Raw genomic sequence first — 21215 nt, 5'->3', positions numbered from 1 at the left:
TAGGCATGCTGCAAGGAGGCATGAGGACTGAAGATGTGGCCAGGGCAATAAATTGCGATGTCCGTACTGTGAGACACCAAAGACAGCTGATCGTCCTAGCAGTGGCAGACCATGTGTAACACCTGCACGGGATCGGTACACATTCAAATATCACACCTGCAGGACAGGTACAGGATGGCAACAACAACTGCCGAAGTGACACGAGGAACGCACAACCCCTCTATCAGTGCTCAGACTGTCCACAATAGGCTGAGAGAGGCTGGACTGAGGTCTTGTAGGCCTGTTGTAAGGCAGACATCACCGGCAAAAACATCACCTATGGGCACAAACCCCTAGTCGCTGGACCAGGCGGGACTGGCAAAAAGTGCTCTTCACTGACGAGTCGTGGTTTTGTCTCACCAGGGGTGATGGTTACAAGGAGGACTGTACTCTGGAGAGGGATCGATTTGGAGGTGGAGGGTCCGTCATGGTCTGGTGCAATGTGTCACAGCATCATTGGACTGAGCTTGTTGTTATTGTAGGCAATCTCAATGCTGTGCGTTACAGGGAATATCATCCTCCTCCCTCATGTGGTACCCTTCCTGCAGGCTCATCCTCACATGACCGTCCAGCATGACAATGCCACCAGCCATACTGCTCGTTCTGTGTGTGATTTCCTGAAAGACAGGAATGTCAGTGTTCTGCCATGGCCAGCAAAGAGCCCGGATCTCAATCCCATTGAGCACGTCTGGAACCTGTTGGATCGGAGGGTGAGGGCTAGGGCCATACCCCTCAGAAATGTCCGGGAACTTGCAGGTGCCTTGGTGGAACAGTGGTGTAACATCTCACAGCAAGAACGGGCAAATCTGGTGCAGTCCATGAGGAGGAGATGCACTGCAGTACTTAATGCAGCTGGTGGCCACACCAGATACTGACTGTTACTTTTGATTTGACTCCCCCTTTGTTCAGGGACGCATTATTCCATTTATGTTGGTCACATGTCTGAGGAACTTGTTCAGTTTATATCTCAGTTGTTGAATCTTGTTATGTTCATACAAAAATATACACATGTATTGTTTGCTGAAAATAAACGCAGTTGGCAGTGAGAGGACGTTTCTTCTTTTGCTGAGTTTATAATGAGACATGCACTGGGCAGACTTTAACACAAACATTGACAATTATGGCCCAGGTCCCAATTGCATTTACGTGCATCGGGTTACTCTCCAGTGACCCTTTACTGGCTGTGAGGTATTCGCTAGCCGTGTGAAGACACACTGCTCGGAATAATAAGCATGTCACTATGTCCCTCCTGCCAATTCACCACAGCTAAAACACAAATACACCATATGAATCAAACGTTAATTACCCCCTGGTTATATTCTGCTGAGCCTGCATGCTGGCTATCAGTTTCAGATGTTGATGATAGCCTCCCCTCCTCATCAGGTCAGATGCATTCTTCGAACATGAGGACACACTTGGCAACAGATTACTCCAAGAAGGGGATGAGATGTGTGTGATTCAAACACTAACGTGTGAATGATGCCCGCGATCTCCACATTGTTCAGACACAGGGAGTAGTATAGAAAGGATCGCGACATGAACACACACTCACGTGTGCGCACGCGGGCACACACACAGACACACACCGTAACCCTCTCTCAGGTAGTTATTGTTGGGTCCGACCCTGAGACACAGCCATTTGAACACTTGTAACTGGATCCGGATTAGGAGGCCTGCACTATATTTGGTGGTGTCTTTAGTTTACACACATTTATGCTGGGTACTACGAGAGGAGCTAATTTTAGATCCTACAGTGATGCACTTTCTCAAGCTGTGCCTCCAATACTGAGTGCAGGGCTCGTCCAAACACAGTCCCCCTAACCAGCCCAAAACGGTCCCCTTACCCAGCCCAGCACTGTCCCCTTACCCAACCAAACACTGTCCCCTTACCCAGCCCAACACTGCCCCCTTACCCAGCCCAGCACTGTCCCCTTACCCAACCAAACACTGTCCCCTTACCCAGCCCAACACTGCCCCCTTACCCAGCCCAACACAACACTGCCCCCTTACCCAGCCCAACACTGTCCCCTTACCCAGCCCAACATAACACTGCCCCCTTACCCAGCCCAACACTGGCCCCTTACCCAGCCCAACACTGTCCCCTTACCCAGCCCAACACTGTCCCCTTACCCAGCCCAACATAACACTGCCCCCTTACCCAGCCCAACACTGGCCCCTTACCCAGCCCAACACTGTCCCCTTACCCAGCCCAACACTGTCCCCTTACCCAGCACAACACTGCCCACTTACCCAGCCCAACATAACACTGCCCCTTACCCAGCCCAACACTGTCCCCTTACCCAGCCCAACACTGCCCACTTACCCAGCTCAACACTGTCCCCTTACCCAGCCCAACACAACACTGCCCCCTTACCCAGCCCAACACTGCCCCCCTACCCAGCCCAGCACTGCCCCTTACCCAGCCCAGCACTGTCCCCTTACCCAGCCCAACACAACACTGTCCCCTTACCCAGCCCAACACTGTCCCCTTACCCAGCCCAGCACTGTCCCCTTACCCAGCCCAACACTGTCCCCTTACCCAGCCCAACACTGTCCCCTTACCCAGCCCAACACTGCCCCTTTACCCAACCCAGCACAGCACTGCCACCCCAACCCATGCCAACGCTGCCCACCTAGTCTAGCCCACCACTACCCCGCTAACTACCAACCCCTCTAACTAACCTTACAACACTGCCCCTTTCAGAAAGTCCAACACTGTCCCACTAACCCAAAACTACATTGTGTTATTTTAACCCAGTCCAACCCTGCCCATTTTAACCCCGGTCAAAACTGTCCCTTTAACTTGGGACAACACCCCCCCTTTAACCCAGTCCAAACACTTTTCAAAACAGGATAGTCAAGGCTTTGCGGTTTTGAATGCAACTCCTTCCAGTCCCTGCCGGCAGAGGGCAGTACCCTACTGTAAATCTGAAAGAGATCAAAGGAATTGGAAAGAGCTCTGAAATACAATTAAACATCAAGTGGAGACCATTTGGGTTAGCGACTTGGACTGGAATAGGTGTCGGTACTCATGTTGGGTACTGTTTATATTTAGGTGCAGGAGCTCCATAATATGTTTGAGCTAATATTCTATAAGAGGAACAGGAGCTCAAGCAGTAGAACATTTTAGGCGCCAGTACTGATTTCCTGCCCAAGTCAAGCACTGGATAGTGAAGTTGAGGCCTTAAAGATGTTGAATGCCCAAGTTGGCTATCTATTTTGTATTTATGCACAATTAAAATAAGCTGGAGCTATTTAAATGGTGGGTATTTATAGTTTAGAGCACCTTAATATTAAAGGCATGGAGGATTAGGGTCACATCGTACGTATGGCTATCAATGTAGACCACCGTTGTTCTTCAGGGTACAAAACTACTTTTATAACTATTATATACCCTAATATCCAAGTGAAATTATTATAGTCAACAATTTATGAACAGTTACATTAAATGGTTCTAATGAAGGCAGTGCCACTACCGGTGCAAATGCTTGATTGAATGACTCATTAACGGCGGGACTTTTCTTAGGGACTTGCCACCACGCACTTGTTGCAGGAATAGTCCCGCGAGAGGGCTGCCGTGGGTACATTGACGGATGACCCTGCTGCTCCCAGTCCCAGCTGTCAGCTGCGCTCGTGCACCGTTTCTGACTTTCTCCACTCTGTCCCCGGTACCATGGCGTCCATGGAGGAGGACGGCTCGGTTGAGGAGAAGGATAACAACAACAAGAAGAGAACGAAAAGTGCAATCGCTGTCGCATGGCTTACATTTTACAACATCGCCATGACGGCCGGGTATGTGGATTATTCTACCCTATAGCTGTTTATATAGTAGCCACTCCCTGAACACTTCGCTATGCACCAGAGCGCTGTGAGCAAGCGTGTGTTGCTGTGAGCAAGCGTGTGTTGCTGTTTATAGGTCCGTGGTGTCTCTGACACTGCAAGTGTCCCATTCAGTTGCAGTCAGCAAAATAAAATGAAGGGACTTGATATGAAAGGGGTCCAAGAAGTCACATTGATTATTTGAGAATTGTCTATCTTTTAAAACATTTTTAAATAACGGCGGTGGAAGTGCGGCCCCAGGCGCGGGTTCAACCTGTCCAAATACGGTCGATTACACGATGTCAGCGTCATTACCCAGCCTTACCTCCACAGTTGCAGTGATAAGTATAGCCGGAACGCTGACACTGGAGCTCCGATCTCGGAGAATGAAATGCGCAATTGGCATATTTTTATAACTTCAATTGTATGCGCTTCAAACCGCGCTGGCGCGACTACGCAATTATTTTACTGTTCTTAGTTATTTTAGTGAACTCACTAAACGAACTTACTATATTGGTTGCTAAGTTTTCAATAATTTATTCATCTGTTGATGGTCTCTTACATTAATTTGCATGGGTCTGAGCCACTTTAACGAGGAATGCGCCTTTTTGGAGATATGCATACAATGCGCATTTTAAGGATATCTTGGATCCACATCCACTCAATGTAGTTTATTGTCTGTTCTACACATAATGGATATTTTGGAATTACATGAAGGTGTGAAAACTAGGTTCAGTTGTCTAGACTTTTGTTCCCAATGACCAAGAGGTGGTTGGTTACAAGCCCCTGTACCTGATCACCCTCATACAGAGGAAACCGATACCAGACTTTTGATTCAAACATCCAACGAGCTGTTCAAATATTGACTCAACCAGCTTCTCTCAATCAGCTTCATGGGGAATGCTTTTCCAAGTATTGAAGGAGTTCCCACAAATGCTGAGCACTTGTTGGCTGCTTTTCCTTGACTCATCCCAAACCATCTCAATTGGGTTGAGGTCGAGGGATTGTGGAGGCCAGGTCATCTGATGCAGCACTCCATCACTCTCCTTGGTCAAATAGCCCTTACACAGCCTGGAGGTGTGTTTGGGGTTATTGTCCTGTTGAAAAACAAATGATAGTCCCACTAAGCGCAAACCAGATGGGATGGAGTATTGCTGCAGAATGCTGTGGTAGCCATGCTGGTGAAGTGTGCCTTGAATTTTAAATAAATCACAAAAGTGTCACCAGCAAAGCATCACCACACCATCACACCTTCTCCATGCTTCACGGTGTGAAGCACACATGAGGAGATCATCTGTTCACCTACTGTTCAGCTCACAAAGAAATGTCAGTCAAAACCAAAACTAAAAAAATTGGACTCGTTAGACCAAAGGACAGATTTCCACTGGTCTAATGTCCATTGCTCGTGTTTCTTGGCCCAAGCAAGTCTCTTCTTCTTATTAGTGTCCTTTAGTAGTGGTTTCTTTGCAGCAATTTGACCATGAAGGCCTGATTCACACAGTCTCCTCTGAACAGTTGATGTTGAGATGTGTGTGTTACTTGAACTCTGCGAAGCATTTATTTGGGCTGCAATCTGAGGTGCAGTTAACTCTAATGAACTTTTCCTCTGCAGCAGAGGTATCTCTGGGTCTTCCTTTCCTTTGGCGGTCCTCATGCCAGTTTCATCATAGCGCTTGATAGTTTTTGTGACTACAATTGAATAAACTTTCAAAGTTCTAGAAATGTTCCTTATTGACTGACCTTTAAGTCTTAAAGTAATGATGGACTGTTGTTTAATTTTGCTTATTTAAGCTGTTCTTGCCATAGTATGGACTTGGTCTTTTACCAAATAGGGCTACCTTCTCTATACCACCCCTACCTTGTCACAACACAACTGATTTGCTCAAACGCATTAAGAAGAAAATACATTCCAGAAATGAACTTTTAACAAGGCACACCTGTTCATTGAAATGCATTCCAGGTGTCTACCTCATGAAGATGGTTGAGAGATTGCCGAGAGTGTGCAAAGCTGTCAAAGACAAAGGGTGTCTACTTTGAAGAATCTCAAATATAAAATATCTTTTGACTTGTTTAACACTTTTTTGGTTCCTACATGATTCCAGGGTGTGTGATTTCACCGTTTTGATGTCTTCACTATTATTCTAAAATGTAGAAAAAAGAAAGAAAAACCCTAGAATGAGTAGGTGTGTCCAAACTTTTGACTGGTACTGTATCTCATGGGCATTTAGATGATGTCGGTGTAATGTCCAGTGCCTAATCCTGCTATGAGCCCATTTAGCCATGAATACTGAATCAAGGGACCAAGTGTGATCTAATGGGGATTTAAAAACGTGACTGTAAAATACTAGTTATCTCAATTTAGTGGAATATGGAATATGGTTGAGGAAACTATGCAACTTTGGCCTGCCTCATTACTAATACTGTACGTATTTGTGATCCTATGACAAATGTTATTTTTTAAGTTACACGTTTTAGAGAAAAAGAGAACAGCTGAATGCCAACACCCACAAAGACACCTTCACAGACACACCTTCACAGAGATCCATAACACTGCTGACCTAGTAGACGTGTGAATGTAAAGACCAACACAGCTCATTTCCCCCAGGTCATTTCCCCCATGCATAGTTTAAAAAGCAAATGGTGAATACCAGGGGCGGTGTTTATCAAGCTTCCGAGAGTAAAGGAGTGCCGATTTAGGTTCAGTTTTGCCTTTTTAGATTACATTGAATAAGATTACATGGACAGGGAGGACCTGATCCTAGATCAGCACTCCTACTCTGAGACTCTTGACCCATACGGCCCCCGATCTTCTGTGTAAGTTCTGTACAAGAACTCTCACACCTTTCTGTTATTTAACCTGATCTTTACCCCTGACTAAAGCCACAGATAATTAGCTTTAAATGGTCCTCAAAATGGATCTGCAATTAAATAGTAAAACATGTAGTATTGATTTTAATTCAAACATATTAAAGTCACAAGGCCCAATTAGGCATATTACTGTGATAGCAAAAACATACATGTTTTTTGTTGTATCCTGTGTGTAATGGACCAATAAAGATTGTATTGTGTTAGTATAGTGCTCTACAAATGGTGTCTGCACGTGATGGTTTAGGGGTTTGCTTGATTTAAACAAATTGATCTTTAGTTCCTCCTGTAGTTTTGGCAGTAGCAGGGTTGCTGCTAGATCAGCGAGATGACAAGCTGAACAGTTTTTCCAAGAATTCTGTGTTTACATTCTGCCTGGCATATAGCTGTGCTGTAGTGACTGATGTATAGCCAGATTAGTGTGTGCAGTACCAGACTAGAGACAATTATCTCCTCTGTAGAAAGGACTTGGTGCTCCCTGTTTCACCAACTGACACTGCCTGTGTGTCCCAAATAGCACCCTTTTCCCTACATAGTACACTACTTTTGACTAGAGCCCTGGTCAAAAGTAGTGCACTATGTGAGGAATAGGGAGCCATTTGGGACTTATCGTGGCTGATGAGGAGGCATACAAGTTTAGTTGGTGTCCATTCTGCTTTTGCTTACGATAGTACTGTAAAAGCCTTACAGAAAAAAATAAACATGAATTTCACGTGGCAGTATGTGATCACGTTTTCTTATGTGACGTTAACGTGATAACGTGAAACTACAAATTTGAGCATGTGAAAACATGCTATGGAGACAGTGATTGAACTGTGTACTTTTATACTGTAACTCCAAAGTGGTATCTATTCGGTAATCTATGTCCTTCTCGTGCACACTAATGTAAAATACAGTTATTCAAATGTTATAAATATTTTCTTCTTTTCCAGGTGGCTGGTTTTGGCTATGACAATGATACGCTTTTACCTCCAGAAGTCCACTCACAAGGGTCTGTACAAAAGTATAGCAAGGACACTCAAGTTCTTCCAGACAGTTGCATTAGTTGAGGTGAGTTTCTGGGATATTGGCATAGTTCTCTATACAGCCGTATTCAAACAAAGAATTCAAGGAAGACAGTTGGGGAAAATAGGCAAATGTTTAAATTACTGGTAAGACCCCTCTGTGTGCTTTAAATACTTTGATGCGGAGAAGAAGTGAGGAGAGGCGATTCACTGACTCTGATTTGTTATCTTCTTTCAGGTGGGGCACTGTGCAATCGGTACGTATTGATTAACGATCATGTAATGTGACGGCCTCCCAAGTGGCGCAGCGGTCTAAGGCATTGCATCACAGAGCTTGAGGCGTCACCACAGACTCGGGTTCGATCCCAGGCTGTGTCACAGCCGGCCGTGACTGGGAGACCCATGAGGCGACGCACAATTGGCCCAGCGTCGTCCGGGTTAGGGGAGGGTTTGGCCGGCTGGGATTTTCTTGTCCCATCACGCTCTAGTGACTCCTTGTGGCGGACCGGGCGCCTACAAGCTGACCTCAGTCGCCATATGGACGGTGTTTCCTCTGACACATTGGTGCAGCTGGCTGGCTTCCGGGTTAAGCGAGCAATGTGTCAAGAAGCAGTGCGGCTTGGCAGAGTTGTGTTTCGGAGGACACATGGCTCTCGACCTTCGCCTCTCCCAAGTCCATAGGGGAGTTGCAGCGATGGGACAAAACCACTAATTGGATATCACGAAAAGGGGGGGGGGGGGAAATGGGTAAAAGTACAAAAAACAATCAAACATATCATGTGAATATCTCCTAGCTCTGACAGCAATGTTTATTTCCCCGGTTCTGACCCTGTAGGAATCGTGAGGACCTCTGTAATTGTGACCGGGGTTCAAGTGTGTTCACGAATCTTCATGGTGTGGTTCATCACCAACAGCATCAAACAGGTGACTATCATGATTTATCACCAAAGAGGTGTTTTGTAACCCTGGTTACCATCTACATTAAGATGCCTTGGAGTGGGTGAGGTTAAGTTGCCCCTAGACACTGATCTTGGATCAGTTTAGCATTTTCCCCACAAATAGTTATGTTTAGGATTGGGGGACGGGAAGCTGATCCTAGATCTGTACGTAGGGGAAACTTCTCCCCGGAGCGCAACTGTAGTAATATCCTACTCGACAACATGGACCCCATTAACTATTAACTATCTTCTCTGCCTTTGTTTTGTTCCTATCCATGTTGACCTTTTGGAAGATCCAGAACGAAGAAAGTGTAATCCTCTTCCTGGTCGTTTGGACGTTGACAGAGATTACCAGATATTCATTCTATACATTCAATCTGCTCAACCACCTGCCATACTTCATCAAATGGGCCAGGTGGAGATGGGAATGGGAGGGCCGGGTTTGGGTAGCTCTGGTTCTGTGTGATTACATGCGGCTTGCTGATGCAGAGCCTTCTCAGCATCAGAAAGCTGCACGTAAACGCCCTGGACAAGAGCTAGGGTTTGCGTCGCTGTTACAGTTCTGTGCATGTCGGTTTGGTTTGATTGGCATTTCCCCTGGCATGCTTCCCAGTATTAGCCAATAGCCATGCATAAGGTATCTCTTGGCTCATAGCCAGGCAGCATGTGATCAGAATGAGTGTGTTGTGTTTATTGATTAGCCCGTTCAATATAGATGTTGGCTGACCTAACTGCTAACACTTAGTACTCTGGTATTATCACTTTGATTTCTGGGCTAGGACAGTTGTGGGTAACCAATGGATTACATGCTAGGCGATCAGGCATTGATAAGCATACGGATCAGAGTCTGGAAAAAAGGTGGTGACACCATCAGTGCAGGGATTGGGATTTATTCTCTGGCCATATGTATGAAGCATCTCAGAGTAGGATTGATGAATAAGAACAACAATGAATAAGAATACATAGACAGGGGACGTGATCCTAGATCAGCATTCATACACTGAGAGTATGAAGGGTTTCCCTCTGAGGGTTTCTCCTCATATTCAGCTCTGAGTCAAGCTGTTATTATCTTTCCAGATGTGGATGACGTAAGGATGGTGTCATCTTTTCTCTCATACTTTCAACATTCCTTCACGCCTCTTTAATGCAGACTCACAGCTTGTGTGGGCCATAGCACCACTGATTTTGAGTCTTTCATACACTGCACCAGAACTGGGTTCAAATACTATTTTAAATAATTGCAAATACTTTATCTGTGCTTGATTAAGCTTCCCTGACTTCCAATGGCATAGTCCCAAATCTGCAAACCCCAACTATCTGACGCTCGAAGCAAGCTTAAGCAAACGCCACAAGCATTTGAACGCTTTCAAATGGTATTTGAACCCAGGTCTGCAATTCACAGTCTCAGACATACACAACTACTGTAACACATGGCATTAGCTGATGGTGACAGGGGGTTAGGTGTCGGTGTTACCCCCCCCCAGTACAACAGCTAAGCAGTACTGTAGTAAAAAGACCTATTTCTTATGTGTATATCATCAGACACAACGCTCATCATTATACACAAACACTCTATTTACCACCGCTGTCAGCAGACCGGTGACATAACGTGGGACTATCAAGAACACTCGTGAAGTGTAACTGTCTGGCTCTCATATGAAGGCCCTCAGATGAAATGTGAGCACCGGTGAAGAATGCCTACTACACACTTGGGGAGCAATCTGACCGACCTAGAGTCCTGGGATTCTATGGCTAAGAGCTTGCTGCTTTCCGTTCAAAATCTGAATGTCTATAAATCAGATTAGCGACCGACCCCATTTTTTTTTTGCATGGCTGTGCGGTGGCTATGAGTTTGGGTGACAGTGAGTGAGAATCTTGTTCCTGTAACCACAGTACTGTACATTCAATATGTTTGTTTACATGTACAACAAATCTCTTGGGTTTTGCGGGTTTTGTTTCGCTGGTCTTGATCGGTCAGTGTTACCCCTGTTCTCCTCCACTCTCATCCACCCCCATTCCCGGTCCCCCTCTGAGTGATCTCAAGGGTTCCTTTAAGCAGGGAGGGGAGGGGCGCAGCCAGGTCCCCGCAGTGGGAGGGAAGATGGGCTCATGTTCAGCTGCTCCTGTTTTTAAGACCATCTGTTTCGGGAATGGAATGCTCGGCCAACATTTCACTCACATCCGCCGAAATGCTCCCCCGAGCCGCCGCTACGTTCTTGAGTAAATGAGGGATTCTTACGCACCAACATCACCACATATATAGATCCCTCTCCTTTCATAACCGACTCGTTTTAATCCCCCATACATTTTTGTTCACTTTTGAAATGGAATACAGTAGTTTAATTATCGGTATATTAATCCTTCCTTTCCGGGTTGTTTATTAACCAATATTAAACACTGTGGCACTGTTTCCTGGACACTGATTAAGCCTAGCTCTGGACTGAAAACCAAGCTCAATGGAGAATCTCCATTCAAAGTACTTTTTAGTCCAGGGCTAGGCATAACCTTTGTCCGGGAAATGGCCCCCTGTACATTTTTAATAATGATGTGCAGAAATCCAGTAATGTTAAAACACTTAGAAAATTGTTAATTAAGCTGATAATTTGGGGGTATTCAGACCTGTTGGTGTCCAACAGCTAAATCCTTTTTTAAATGCCAACTGTATTTTTGAAGAATTCCAATCTGGTTTTAATGCCCAGCACAGAGCCAGCCTTAGTTAGAGTGATAAATTATCTTAGAGCCAACACAGATGCCAAACAGCTCTCTCTCCTTGTACTCTTAGATTTAAGTGCTGCAGTCAACACTGTTGACCATGATTTCCTTCTGGACAGACTGGATAGTTGGATTGGCCTCTCCGGTACAGTTCTAAATTGGTTTGGGATCTATTTAACCGGTCGAGAGTTGTTTGTTTTGTCACCCTTGGTGAACATAACTCAGAGAAAATACATATCACATGTGGCGTTCCACAAGTTTCAATTTTGGGTCTGGTACTGATCAACTTATGTGTGTTAACCCTTGGCAGCATTATCAGAAAGCACAGTAGCTGCTATGCAGACGATACACAACTTTACATCTCTATGTCATCAGAGGATTTTAGCTCCTTGGATAAATTATTAAACTGTATTAGTATTTAATTACTTGGATGGCTCACAACTTCCTCTGGCTAAATCAAGACAAGACTAAGGTTTTTATTGTTGCAGCCAAAGCACAGAGAGTGAATCTAGCCACACATTTTAATTCACAGGCAATAAAGATAAAACACCAGGTTAAAAAAAAAACCTAAGTGTTATTTTAGATTCTTAACTCAACTTCGAATCACACATTAGGAATGTGACCAAAATAGTTTTTTTTTATCACCTGAGGAACATTGCCACGGTGGGGGCGTTTCTCTCTCAGGCTGAAACAGAGAGACTTATCCATGCTTTTATTACAAGGTTTGACTTCTGCAATGCTCTCCTATCTGGTCTACCCAAGAAAGCCATATGTCAACTGCAAAACATACAGAATGCTGCAGCACAGGTAGTGACCAAGACCAGACAGAGAGCACACATTACACAGGGTTTAAGGTCTCTTCACTAGCTGCCTGTGAGTTTTTAAATTTGTTGTAAGATTATTCTATTGGTTTTTAAATCAATCCACGATTGTGCACCCCAATACATGTCAGATGCTTTTAAGTTATGTACCCAGTAGGTCCCTCGGTTCCTCTGGTTACTGGCCTTTTAACTACCTCTAAAGCCTAGGACCAAGAGGTATGGAGAGGCAGCCTTTAGTTATGATGCCCCCGTCCTCTGGAATAGCCTGCCAGAGAACCTGAGGGGGGGCCGAATATGTGGGCATGTTTAGAAGAGATGTTAAAACACATCTTTTTAGCTTTTCTTTCCTCAGGGTGCTTTTTAGTTGTTCAGTTTGTATCATTTTTTTGTTGTGTAGTACATTTTCAGCTTTTATTTTCATTGTTTTTTTAATTTGTTTTTTTTTTCCTGTAAAGCACATTGCGTTGCATTCCATGTCTGAAATGTGCTGTATAAATAAAGCTTGATTTGATTTGTTATACACTACCTTTCAAAGGTTTGGGGTCACTTCGAAATGTCCTTGTTTTTATTCCATTATAATAACATAGAATTGATTAAAAATACAAAGTAGACATGGTTAATGTTGTAAATGACTATTGTAGCTGGAAACGGCAGATTTTTTATGGAATATCTACATAGGTGTACAGAGGCCCATAATTAGCAACCATGTGCTCCAATGGCACGTTGTGTTAGCTAATCCATGTTTATCATTTTAAAAAGGCTAATGATTATTAGAAAACCCTTTTGCAATTATGTTAGCATGGCTGAAAACTGTTGTCCTGATTAAAGAAGCAATAAAACTGGCCTTCTTCAAACTAGTTGAATATCTCGAGCGTCAGCATTTGCGGGTTCGATTACACGCTCAAAATGGCCAGAAACAAAGAACTTTCTTCTGAAACTTGTCTGTATATTCTTGTTCTGAGAAATGAAGGCTATTCCATGCGAGAAATTGCCAAGAAACTGATGATCTCGTACAACGCTGTGTACTACTCTCTTCACAGAACAGCGCAAACTGTCTCTAACCAGAATAGAAAGAGGAGTGGGAGGCCCTGGTGCGCAACTGAGTAAGAGGACAAGTACATTAGTGTCTAGTTTGAGAAACAGATGCCTCACAAGTCCTCAACTGGCAGCTTCATTAAATAGTACCCGCAAAACACCAGTCTCAACGTCAACAGTGAAGAGGCAACTCTGGGATGTTGGCCTTCTAGGTAGCGTTCCTCTGTCCACTGTCTGTGTTCTTTTGCCCATCTTATTGGCCAATCTGAGATATGGCTTTTTCTTTGCAACTCTGCTAGTGTGAAGTTTCGTTTTTTTGTCGTTCTTTACTGCACGACCCTTAAGCTGAAGTGTGTGTTTGTGTATGTGTGCGCATTTGCATGCCTCTGTGTGTTTGTGTTACTGATGACTATCCTCTCTCCCTGTCAGATACAATATGTTTATCATCATGTACCCTCTCGGAGTGGCCGGAGAACTCCTGACTATTTACGCTGCTCTGCCGTTTGTTCGCAAAACCGGAATGTTGTCCATGAGGCTCCCCAACAAGTACAACATCTCCTTCGACTACTACTACTTCCTCATCATCGTCATGCTCTCCTACATCCCATGTAAGCAGCTGCGTACAGCGTGTTTGTATGTTTAGCCTATAGGTGGGCATTAGTTACTCATGGGTGTTGATTGTCTCTTGTTTTGACCAGCAGAATTGTTCAGTAGATTGTGATGGCTGTTGTTAATTTGGGGTAGTTTGTGATAGCTGTTGTTCATTTGGGTTGTTTGGGTTACGTTTGTGGTGGCTGTTGTTAATTTGGGTTGTTTGTGGTGGCTGCTTTGGGGTACTTTGGGGATGGTTTGAGTTGTTTTGGATAATTAGTAGGATCCAGTGTTTGATGGTTAAGTGCCTTTCACCCTTTGAAGGCGTTTTGTTCAAATATTGATCTGGACTGGATAACTGTTTAGATTGGTGGGTAAAATCTCTGTCTCTCTCCTAGTGTTCCCACAGCTCTTTTTCCACATGCTCCGTCAGAGGAGAAAGGTGCTTCTTGGGGAGATCATAGTGGAGAAGGATGAGTAGAGCCGCCTCACAGTCCAGCACCTGGCGTTCGTTTTGGAACAGCGAGCCCAAGTTCTCCACACTGCAACGCAAGCGACCGGGAGAGTCAGACCACTACCGACATAACGGGATTAACCAAGTAATAATCGCGGAAACAGGATTTTGTCATTCACCGCAATAACCCAACTGGATTAAATACAAGATAAATCATTACCCAACAGGAATAACCTTCATCAGAATCATCCACAATAGACATCAGTCAACCAGAAGAATCATTACAGAACAGGAGTAGTCAGCGGAATAGTCATTAATGTGGAAAAAGGAATAAGTACAATCTATAGCTTGAATAATCATCATCATCGCAAAACTGGAACACTGTCCCAGTGCAGATAGCTAGATCCCCAGAGAGAGAGAGAGCACTGGATCCACTAGCCAGCATGGCCACATCATGCTGTCCTAAACCTCTGCAACCTGATAGCATACTGCACTGATTACATGCTCTCAACTGCAACAGTACAATATTGGAAGGAGCTTGCTGTGCATTGGGTCAACCACACAGCAGATACATACTGAACCCACCATCAGTGCAACACACAGGGAGTTCGAGGGAACCAGGGACGGGTGATATGTATGGTTGGAGGGATGAGGCTCCTGAGCTGGGTTTTTTTTTCTCTTTTAAATTGGAAATACATTTTTTTAAGCATTTTTAAACGTTTTCCACCACAGTGATTTTATACATAAATAGCATGTTGCAACAATGACTAGACAGAAGCTCAAAAAAAGAGAAAAAGTTCTGCATAGACTTATTATACCTCGACAATAAATATGCTGCTTCCTCGGAGTATGTGTGTTGTACTTTATTTGTAAACAATGAAATGTGAAACGCCACCGTTAGGTTATTTTCTGCACAGATCGGATCATTTGAAGAATGACTTAATTGATTCACATATCACATGGTTGGCAATTCTCTGGTTTTTAACAGTAAAACACTTGTATTGAATGTTATTAGTGCTTTAGGTATAGCTTAGACTAAACAAATATTTGTGTTGCTTTGCTCAGCTCTAATGTTCTCTCCGTGTTGTTTTCATGTTTACCAAGAGCTCAGTCAAATGTATTTGCAAGTGTACAGCATAGGAGACATGCAGAGAAGATACGAGATAATACATTTATATCTGAGCACTCACAGTCTTCAGTTAGTCACTTTTGTTCTTTATGTTTTAAAAATATGTGTTCGGGATCCATTGTCCTTGTTGGTAATGGACTGGTTGTTAGCGTTAGATTCCCTCTGCTAAAAGGTGCTACTGTGTCAGATCGTTTCAATCTTCTGTGCAGCTGAAGGAGAGATTGGGATTGGGGTCATCTAATTGTACACACTGCGATACCTAGCCCTGTGCTACAGTGTGCTGAATGAATCAACATCATGCTAGGAATCAGGGCTAGACAAGAAAGAAAGAAAGAAACAATAAAATTCAATGTCAAAAATCACTGGACTCTAATTGTTTGTCCAGTCACAAATGTACGTGTGAAGATACAGTATCATGGATCCGAGGATGGAATCAACTTCCTGGCACCATAAAGGCAAACGAGGCCTCTGGTAAGAGCTCCAGTAAAACAGGCATGCTGCGTTCCAGGCCGACTGCATTGCACTGCCAGAACTCACAACACCTGGATAGGTGTTCAGCAGCCACATCATAACCACATCATGTGATATAGCAATCTGATGCCTGACTGCTCAGTCGATGATGTGGCATGTGTTGATGTAACGCAGCGCCTGCAATGTAGTCATCCTGGAACACGACCAGTAGGGTTGTGATGGTCATGGACGTTTGGATGCTGTAATGGCCAGCCAAATGACCACGGTCTCCGTTATAACCATTAGAATAGCAACAAGATTTTTATTACATTGTTTTAGACCCACATTTTCTCCTCTCCTTCATTACTCCTGATCACATGTGCTGCCATATAAATAGAATGACTAGAACGGGTGTCCTAAATCAAGTCAATGATGGCATAACGGGTGGACTGGCGGCCATTGTGAGTGTGCAAGGCAGGAAGTAGAAGCAGGATGTGCTGTGACTTGTTGATTCAAACTCAACTGACGTTACAAAAAAGACATTCCATTGCATGAGCCACATCAGTTAACATCATTTGAATGAACATTATAAATTACCATGACAATTATTGCATCACAATACCAGGCAGCCATTGCGCGTTTACCCGTGAGTTCATCAGTCAAATTGCCAGGGTTGAAGGTTCCAAGCCCGTTCTATTCTTCCTATTTCTATGTGTGCTGCTGCATTTTTTTTTTTTTTTTTTTGGGGGGGGGGGCGTCGTTCGCAACCATTGGTTGATGTAATGCAACGTTTGCAATGTAGTCAGCCTGGAACGTGACCACAGACTATTGCTACTTTGTGGAAAGTTCACACTCATACAACAATACAGGCACCATAAGCCAAAATACAGTACCGTCAAGAAACACTAACATGTACACTTGTGCAATCTTGACTTACAACCAAGCAGACCTTCTGACTGTTGTGTGTAAATACATCATTTATTCAAATGCATGTGTATAATAACATGGTTTTATATATATATATATATAGCTAGACAGTTCTTGAGGTTTGAGAAAGGACGGGTGTTCCTCAAGGATAGCATATCAGCGACATTTCTTAGCTTCTTTTTTTTTGCGCATCATTTTGCACCTTACATCATTGTAGAGCTAGACTTTAAACCGTGAAAAGGGCACTGTGGTGATTCCCATTGGCACTGCTGAAATAATGATCTACACATTGAGAAGAACTGCAATATGAAAATATACATTCAGATAATCGGATATAAATGGACTAAAGTCGTACAAAAAAAAAACAGCATTAAAAACAATGAGACCAATCTATGAGTCAATTACTTGGGTCATTATTTTAAAAAACAATATGGATCCTCTCAACTCTTGATTGTCATGTTGTTGGAATGCAAATGCTGGAAGTAATGGTCTGGAATCACTTTGGAGGACAACTGAATCTGGCCACTAGAGGAGGAAAGCTCAGTGAATGCAGCCTTAGTCCCGATTCAGGCATGTGCAGTTTGTCCCTCGTCTCTCTCCATACAGCATATCCATGCAAAAGTGTGTCAGAGGGCTAGTTACACTTGTGGGTGGAACATAATGCTGCTCACCACACCGCCTCTGACTCAACTGTGCTTCTTTTCTTCTTCTTCCCCAGAGGGTGCTATAACCCTGGAGTTTTTGCTGTAGAAAATGATATTACTGATAGATTATACACATCTTTTTTAATGCAAACAATATAACTATGACTTAGACAGAAAAATCCGATGCGGATAGAAAACTTCAGAGACAGACAAACAGACACACAAAGAGACAGACAGACGGATACTCACAGCTCTCCATGGCTTTCTCACAGATGTAGCTGATGAGATCTTCACAGAAGAAATCATTCCACAGTCCCTCGTGGATGAGGCCTGCGCAGTCCTCTCCTCTCTCATGCCCGTGGTTCCAGTTGTCTGGCTGGCCCGGCTTCCACTTCCTACAATCACACAGCAGAGGGCACTCACACACTGAATTCCTTCCAACTATAGAAACAAATTCAGTGAGGACTGAAACCTAACTTCAGGCACCTTCCCTTCCGTCACACATTGATGCCAATGTGAGGTCTCACAAGGGATCAGCCTTGTCACTGAGGTACTATACTCACGTGAAGGCAGGTTCGGTTCCATCCAGCCAGTGCCAAACATTCTCCTTCTCCCTATCTGTCAGACCCATCCAGAAGTAGCCCTTTCCAGAGGTCTGCTTCTGCAGCCATTTCTGAGGGGAAAAAATAAAACATGATGTCAGTAATGTCACTCATTTTATGACTATTCAAACAGATGTGCCTTGTATTACAAAAGGCTTATAAGAAGGACTGTCACCTGTTCAGCGATATCGTTAATGATCACCATTGACGCAGTCTGGGCATCACAGCTTTTCTTTGCATCGTCAAAGTTGTGCAGCTCCCTGGAGAAGTGGTAGCATTTGTCTCTGAAGCCAACCCACTCACGGGGACAACCTGAAGTTAATTTGGTTATATTGTCAAACTATCACCAATTAACTCATGTCCTGTCAACTCATAGATGGTGTTGACAGAGTGATACAGAGATATTAATGGTGTATAAAGAGTATTATGAGTGAGTCTTACCTGGGGCCAACACTGTAGGGGCGGGGGAGTCACTCTTCAGAGAGACAGAGGCCAAAGGCACTGCTGCTACTGCTGCAGGTCGGGCAGGATGTCCTGGTAGTCCAGGTGGCCCTGGGGCCCCAACAGGCCCCATCACTCCCCTGGGTCCCTGTACCCCAGCTGGCCCCACCTGTCCTACGTCTCCCGGCGGGCCCTGGGGCCCCTGAGGACCGGGCTGTCCATCTCTCCCAAGGAGCCCAGCCATTCCTGGCTCACCCTTCGCACCCGGAGGTCCTGCCCTGCCGCCTGATCCTCGGGAGCCCTTTGAACCTGGGTTACCCCGTGAGCCTTGTTGACCTCTGGAACCTGTTAGTCCCAATGGTCCTGGAGATCCCTTCTCTCCACGGAGCCCCTGCACCCCAGGCCCACCTTTATCCCCTTTTTCCCCCTTCTGACCGGCCTGACCTGCCACTCCCTGGGGTCCTTTGTCTCCCCGCGGGCCTCTGGGACCAGGTGGACCTGAAACAAGAAACATTATGTTTTCTTTTGAAACGTGTCTGTTCAACTGTTTACAACACACTTCTACGTGAACAATATAAAAAGCTACTATTTAGTGTGTGCCCTCACCCTGGAGAATGGTGAAGTTGGTGATTAGCTGTGAGTGCTTGCTGTCCACCAGTTTCATCTCCTCCATGACTATGGAGAGGCTGGTGACCTCTTTGTCGAGGCGGGCCGCCAAGTCGTCCTGCTGCAACCTTAGTGTGGTGGTGTCCGACCTCACGTCCAAAACTGTGGAGTTCAGGTCAGCCAGGTAGTCGGAGTGGCGTCCTACCGTTTCAGCGCAGGTGCGCAGCTCGTTGAGGTTGAGATTGATGGCGCCCAGGAGTTGGGTTGTAAAGCTGATGTTGCCCGTGACACGGTCAATGCTCCCCTCCGACTCGTCCAGGCGTATCTCCAGCTGGTCAAACTTGGAGGAGGTGAGGTTGTCATGGTCCCTCTGCTGGTCCATGATCTCCCTGAGGGTCTGGTCGTGGTTCTCCGCCAGGCTGGAGGTGTTCTGCAGCTGTCCGGACAGCGAGGCCAGCTGAGAACCCACGTCCTCCAGAATGTCGTTGTTGGCCTTGGCCAGGACAGAGGCGTTGGAGGCCAGCACCTGGAGGTTCTGCACCTTCTCCCGCAGCCAATCAGCGTCCGACTTAGTCTGCCTGGCCGTCTGCTCTATGCTCTGGAAGTCATTACGGATCTTCTGGATTGCCTGGCTGGTGTCGTCCACTGACCTCTGCAAAGCCAAGATCAGGCCCCTTTGTTGGGCCTGGGTGAGGTTGAGATTCCCGATGCTGAACAGGGCCTGGCCATGCTGCCGAACCTGCTCCTGGAGCTCCGTCTGCAGCCGAGCCGTGTCGTCCTGAAGACCCTCCATGGTGCCGCCGTAGGCCCGCAAGGTGCCGTTGACAGACCTCAGCATGGCTGTGTTGGCATCCAGCAGACCCTGGAAGGAGCCCTGGCTGCCTTGCATGTCCTGGCCAGCATCCTGCAGACGACCCAGGGCTGCCCGGTTACTACTGCTCCTTTCAGCCACCTCGGACAGCTGCCTCTGCAGAGCCCAGATGTTGTTCTTAAAGGCCTGGATTTCTGTGGTGGTGTTCTCCGACTTCTCACCAGTCTGGTCATCTGAGAACATGGGATGAAATTGACTTGGACTTTGTAACTGAGAGTTGGATGAAGTTACACTTCTCTCAATGATGAATGTTTCTAAAAACAGCTATTCTGATTAATTTGATATATTCAAGATAATGCATAGACCCATAGTACAAGGGATACTGTATGGTCAACTGGCTAGCGTATATGCTCCATACTGCTGTGACCATGTGGTAGGTAGGGGAAACTCACCTAGCTTTTTCAAGTCTGTTTCCACAGCAATGATCTTCCCCCCATAGCTCTCGATACCTTCGGACACATTGTCAACCTTTTGCACCACTGCAAAACAAACAAAAAAACACAGCACAACACAGAAAAGATCAGGGTTAGGTCTTCAGCACAGTGGTTGTCTCCATACAATATTAACAGTCTGAGGAAGATGGGCAGAATAGCCTGAAACTATACAAAAGGGATCAGACAGGATTCTTATGAAAACTCACTCAGACACAATATATAAGATATCATATAATATGTATATTTATCTGGTGGGTATGTAATAATGGTTGCCTCAGGAATCACAAGCTCTAATTATAGGAAATGGTCATGTAATACACAATAATGTCTCAATAACTTGGTGCGTCCATGAAGACTGAGCATGAGACACTGAAGACACTGGATGATGAGTGCAGAGGGGTGGGTGGTCAGAGGGAGTAGGATCTGGAGATGATCAAAGTGGGACAGAGACAGGGGGACCCTGGGGGACAGGAAGCAACCCAAGTGGGGGTCCTCAGTAAACAGGGGGTTCAAAGTGTACCCTAAGGAAACAGACGCTGTGTTAGGCAGGGTCTTTACGCCCCCACAGGCGACAGGACCCTTCATTTCCTATGGAATGTGTCTGGGATTCATCCCACCACCACCACCACAGGCTATGGAGGCATCTCTAACCATCTAATTGGAGACCACAGGGGTTCAAACCAGTGGTGAAAACTGCACACCATGCTATTTCTGTCATTTATATCCTCCACAGGTAAAGACCAACCAAACCATCAAGCTCAAAGACCCCAACAAGCTCAACCTTTAATGGGTATAATCATCTATTTTATTCTAGGGCCAAATCATCGTAAAGA

The 21215-nt window shown here is 45.1% G+C and overlaps 2 protein-coding genes across 2 annotated transcripts in view; one reads left to right on the top strand and one right to left on the bottom strand.

The window, feature by feature from the left end:
- The first annotated feature begins 3669 nt into the window (after positions 1 to 3669).
- On the top strand, positions 3670 to 15125 carry LOC135522577 (very-long-chain (3R)-3-hydroxyacyl-CoA dehydratase 1-like). Its single transcript, XM_064948974.1, has 7 exons — positions 3670 to 3831; positions 7656 to 7773; positions 7966 to 7984; positions 8563 to 8651; positions 8959 to 9080; positions 13663 to 13841; positions 14223 to 15125. The coding sequence occupies exons 1-7, from the start codon at positions 3713 to 3715 to the stop codon at positions 14303 to 14305; spliced, it is 729 nt and encodes a 242-aa protein (XP_064805046.1). The 5' UTR covers positions 3670 to 3712; the 3' UTR covers positions 14306 to 15125.
- Positions 15126 to 17338: 2213 nt separating this feature from the next.
- The window catches only part of LOC135522576 (collectin-12-like), a 53243-nt gene continuing 49366 nt past the window's right edge, over positions 17339 to 21215 (bottom strand). Inside the window, exons 4-10 of the mRNA XM_064948972.1 lie at positions 20341 to 20427; positions 19078 to 20121; positions 18472 to 18969; positions 18206 to 18342; positions 17992 to 18101; positions 17678 to 17823; positions 17339 to 17528 (exon numbers count right to left, since the gene is read on the bottom strand). Coding sequence (XP_064805044.1) covers positions 17509 to 17528; positions 17678 to 17823; positions 17992 to 18101; positions 18206 to 18342; positions 18472 to 18969; positions 19078 to 20121; positions 20341 to 20427 — 2042 coding nt within the window. The 3' untranslated portion in view covers positions 17339 to 17508. The remainder of the gene's footprint in view (positions 17529 to 17677; positions 17824 to 17991; positions 18102 to 18205; positions 18343 to 18471; positions 18970 to 19077; positions 20122 to 20340; positions 20428 to 21215) is intronic.

This window comes from Oncorhynchus masou, chromosome 30, assembly GCF_036934945.1.
Source record: "Oncorhynchus masou masou isolate Uvic2021 chromosome 30, UVic_Omas_1.1, whole genome shotgun sequence".
Taxonomy (NCBI): domain Eukaryota; kingdom Metazoa; phylum Chordata; class Actinopteri; order Salmoniformes; family Salmonidae; genus Oncorhynchus; species Oncorhynchus masou.
Note: the sequence above shows the minus strand (reverse complement) of the source record. Positions and strands in the feature narration are given on the sequence as shown.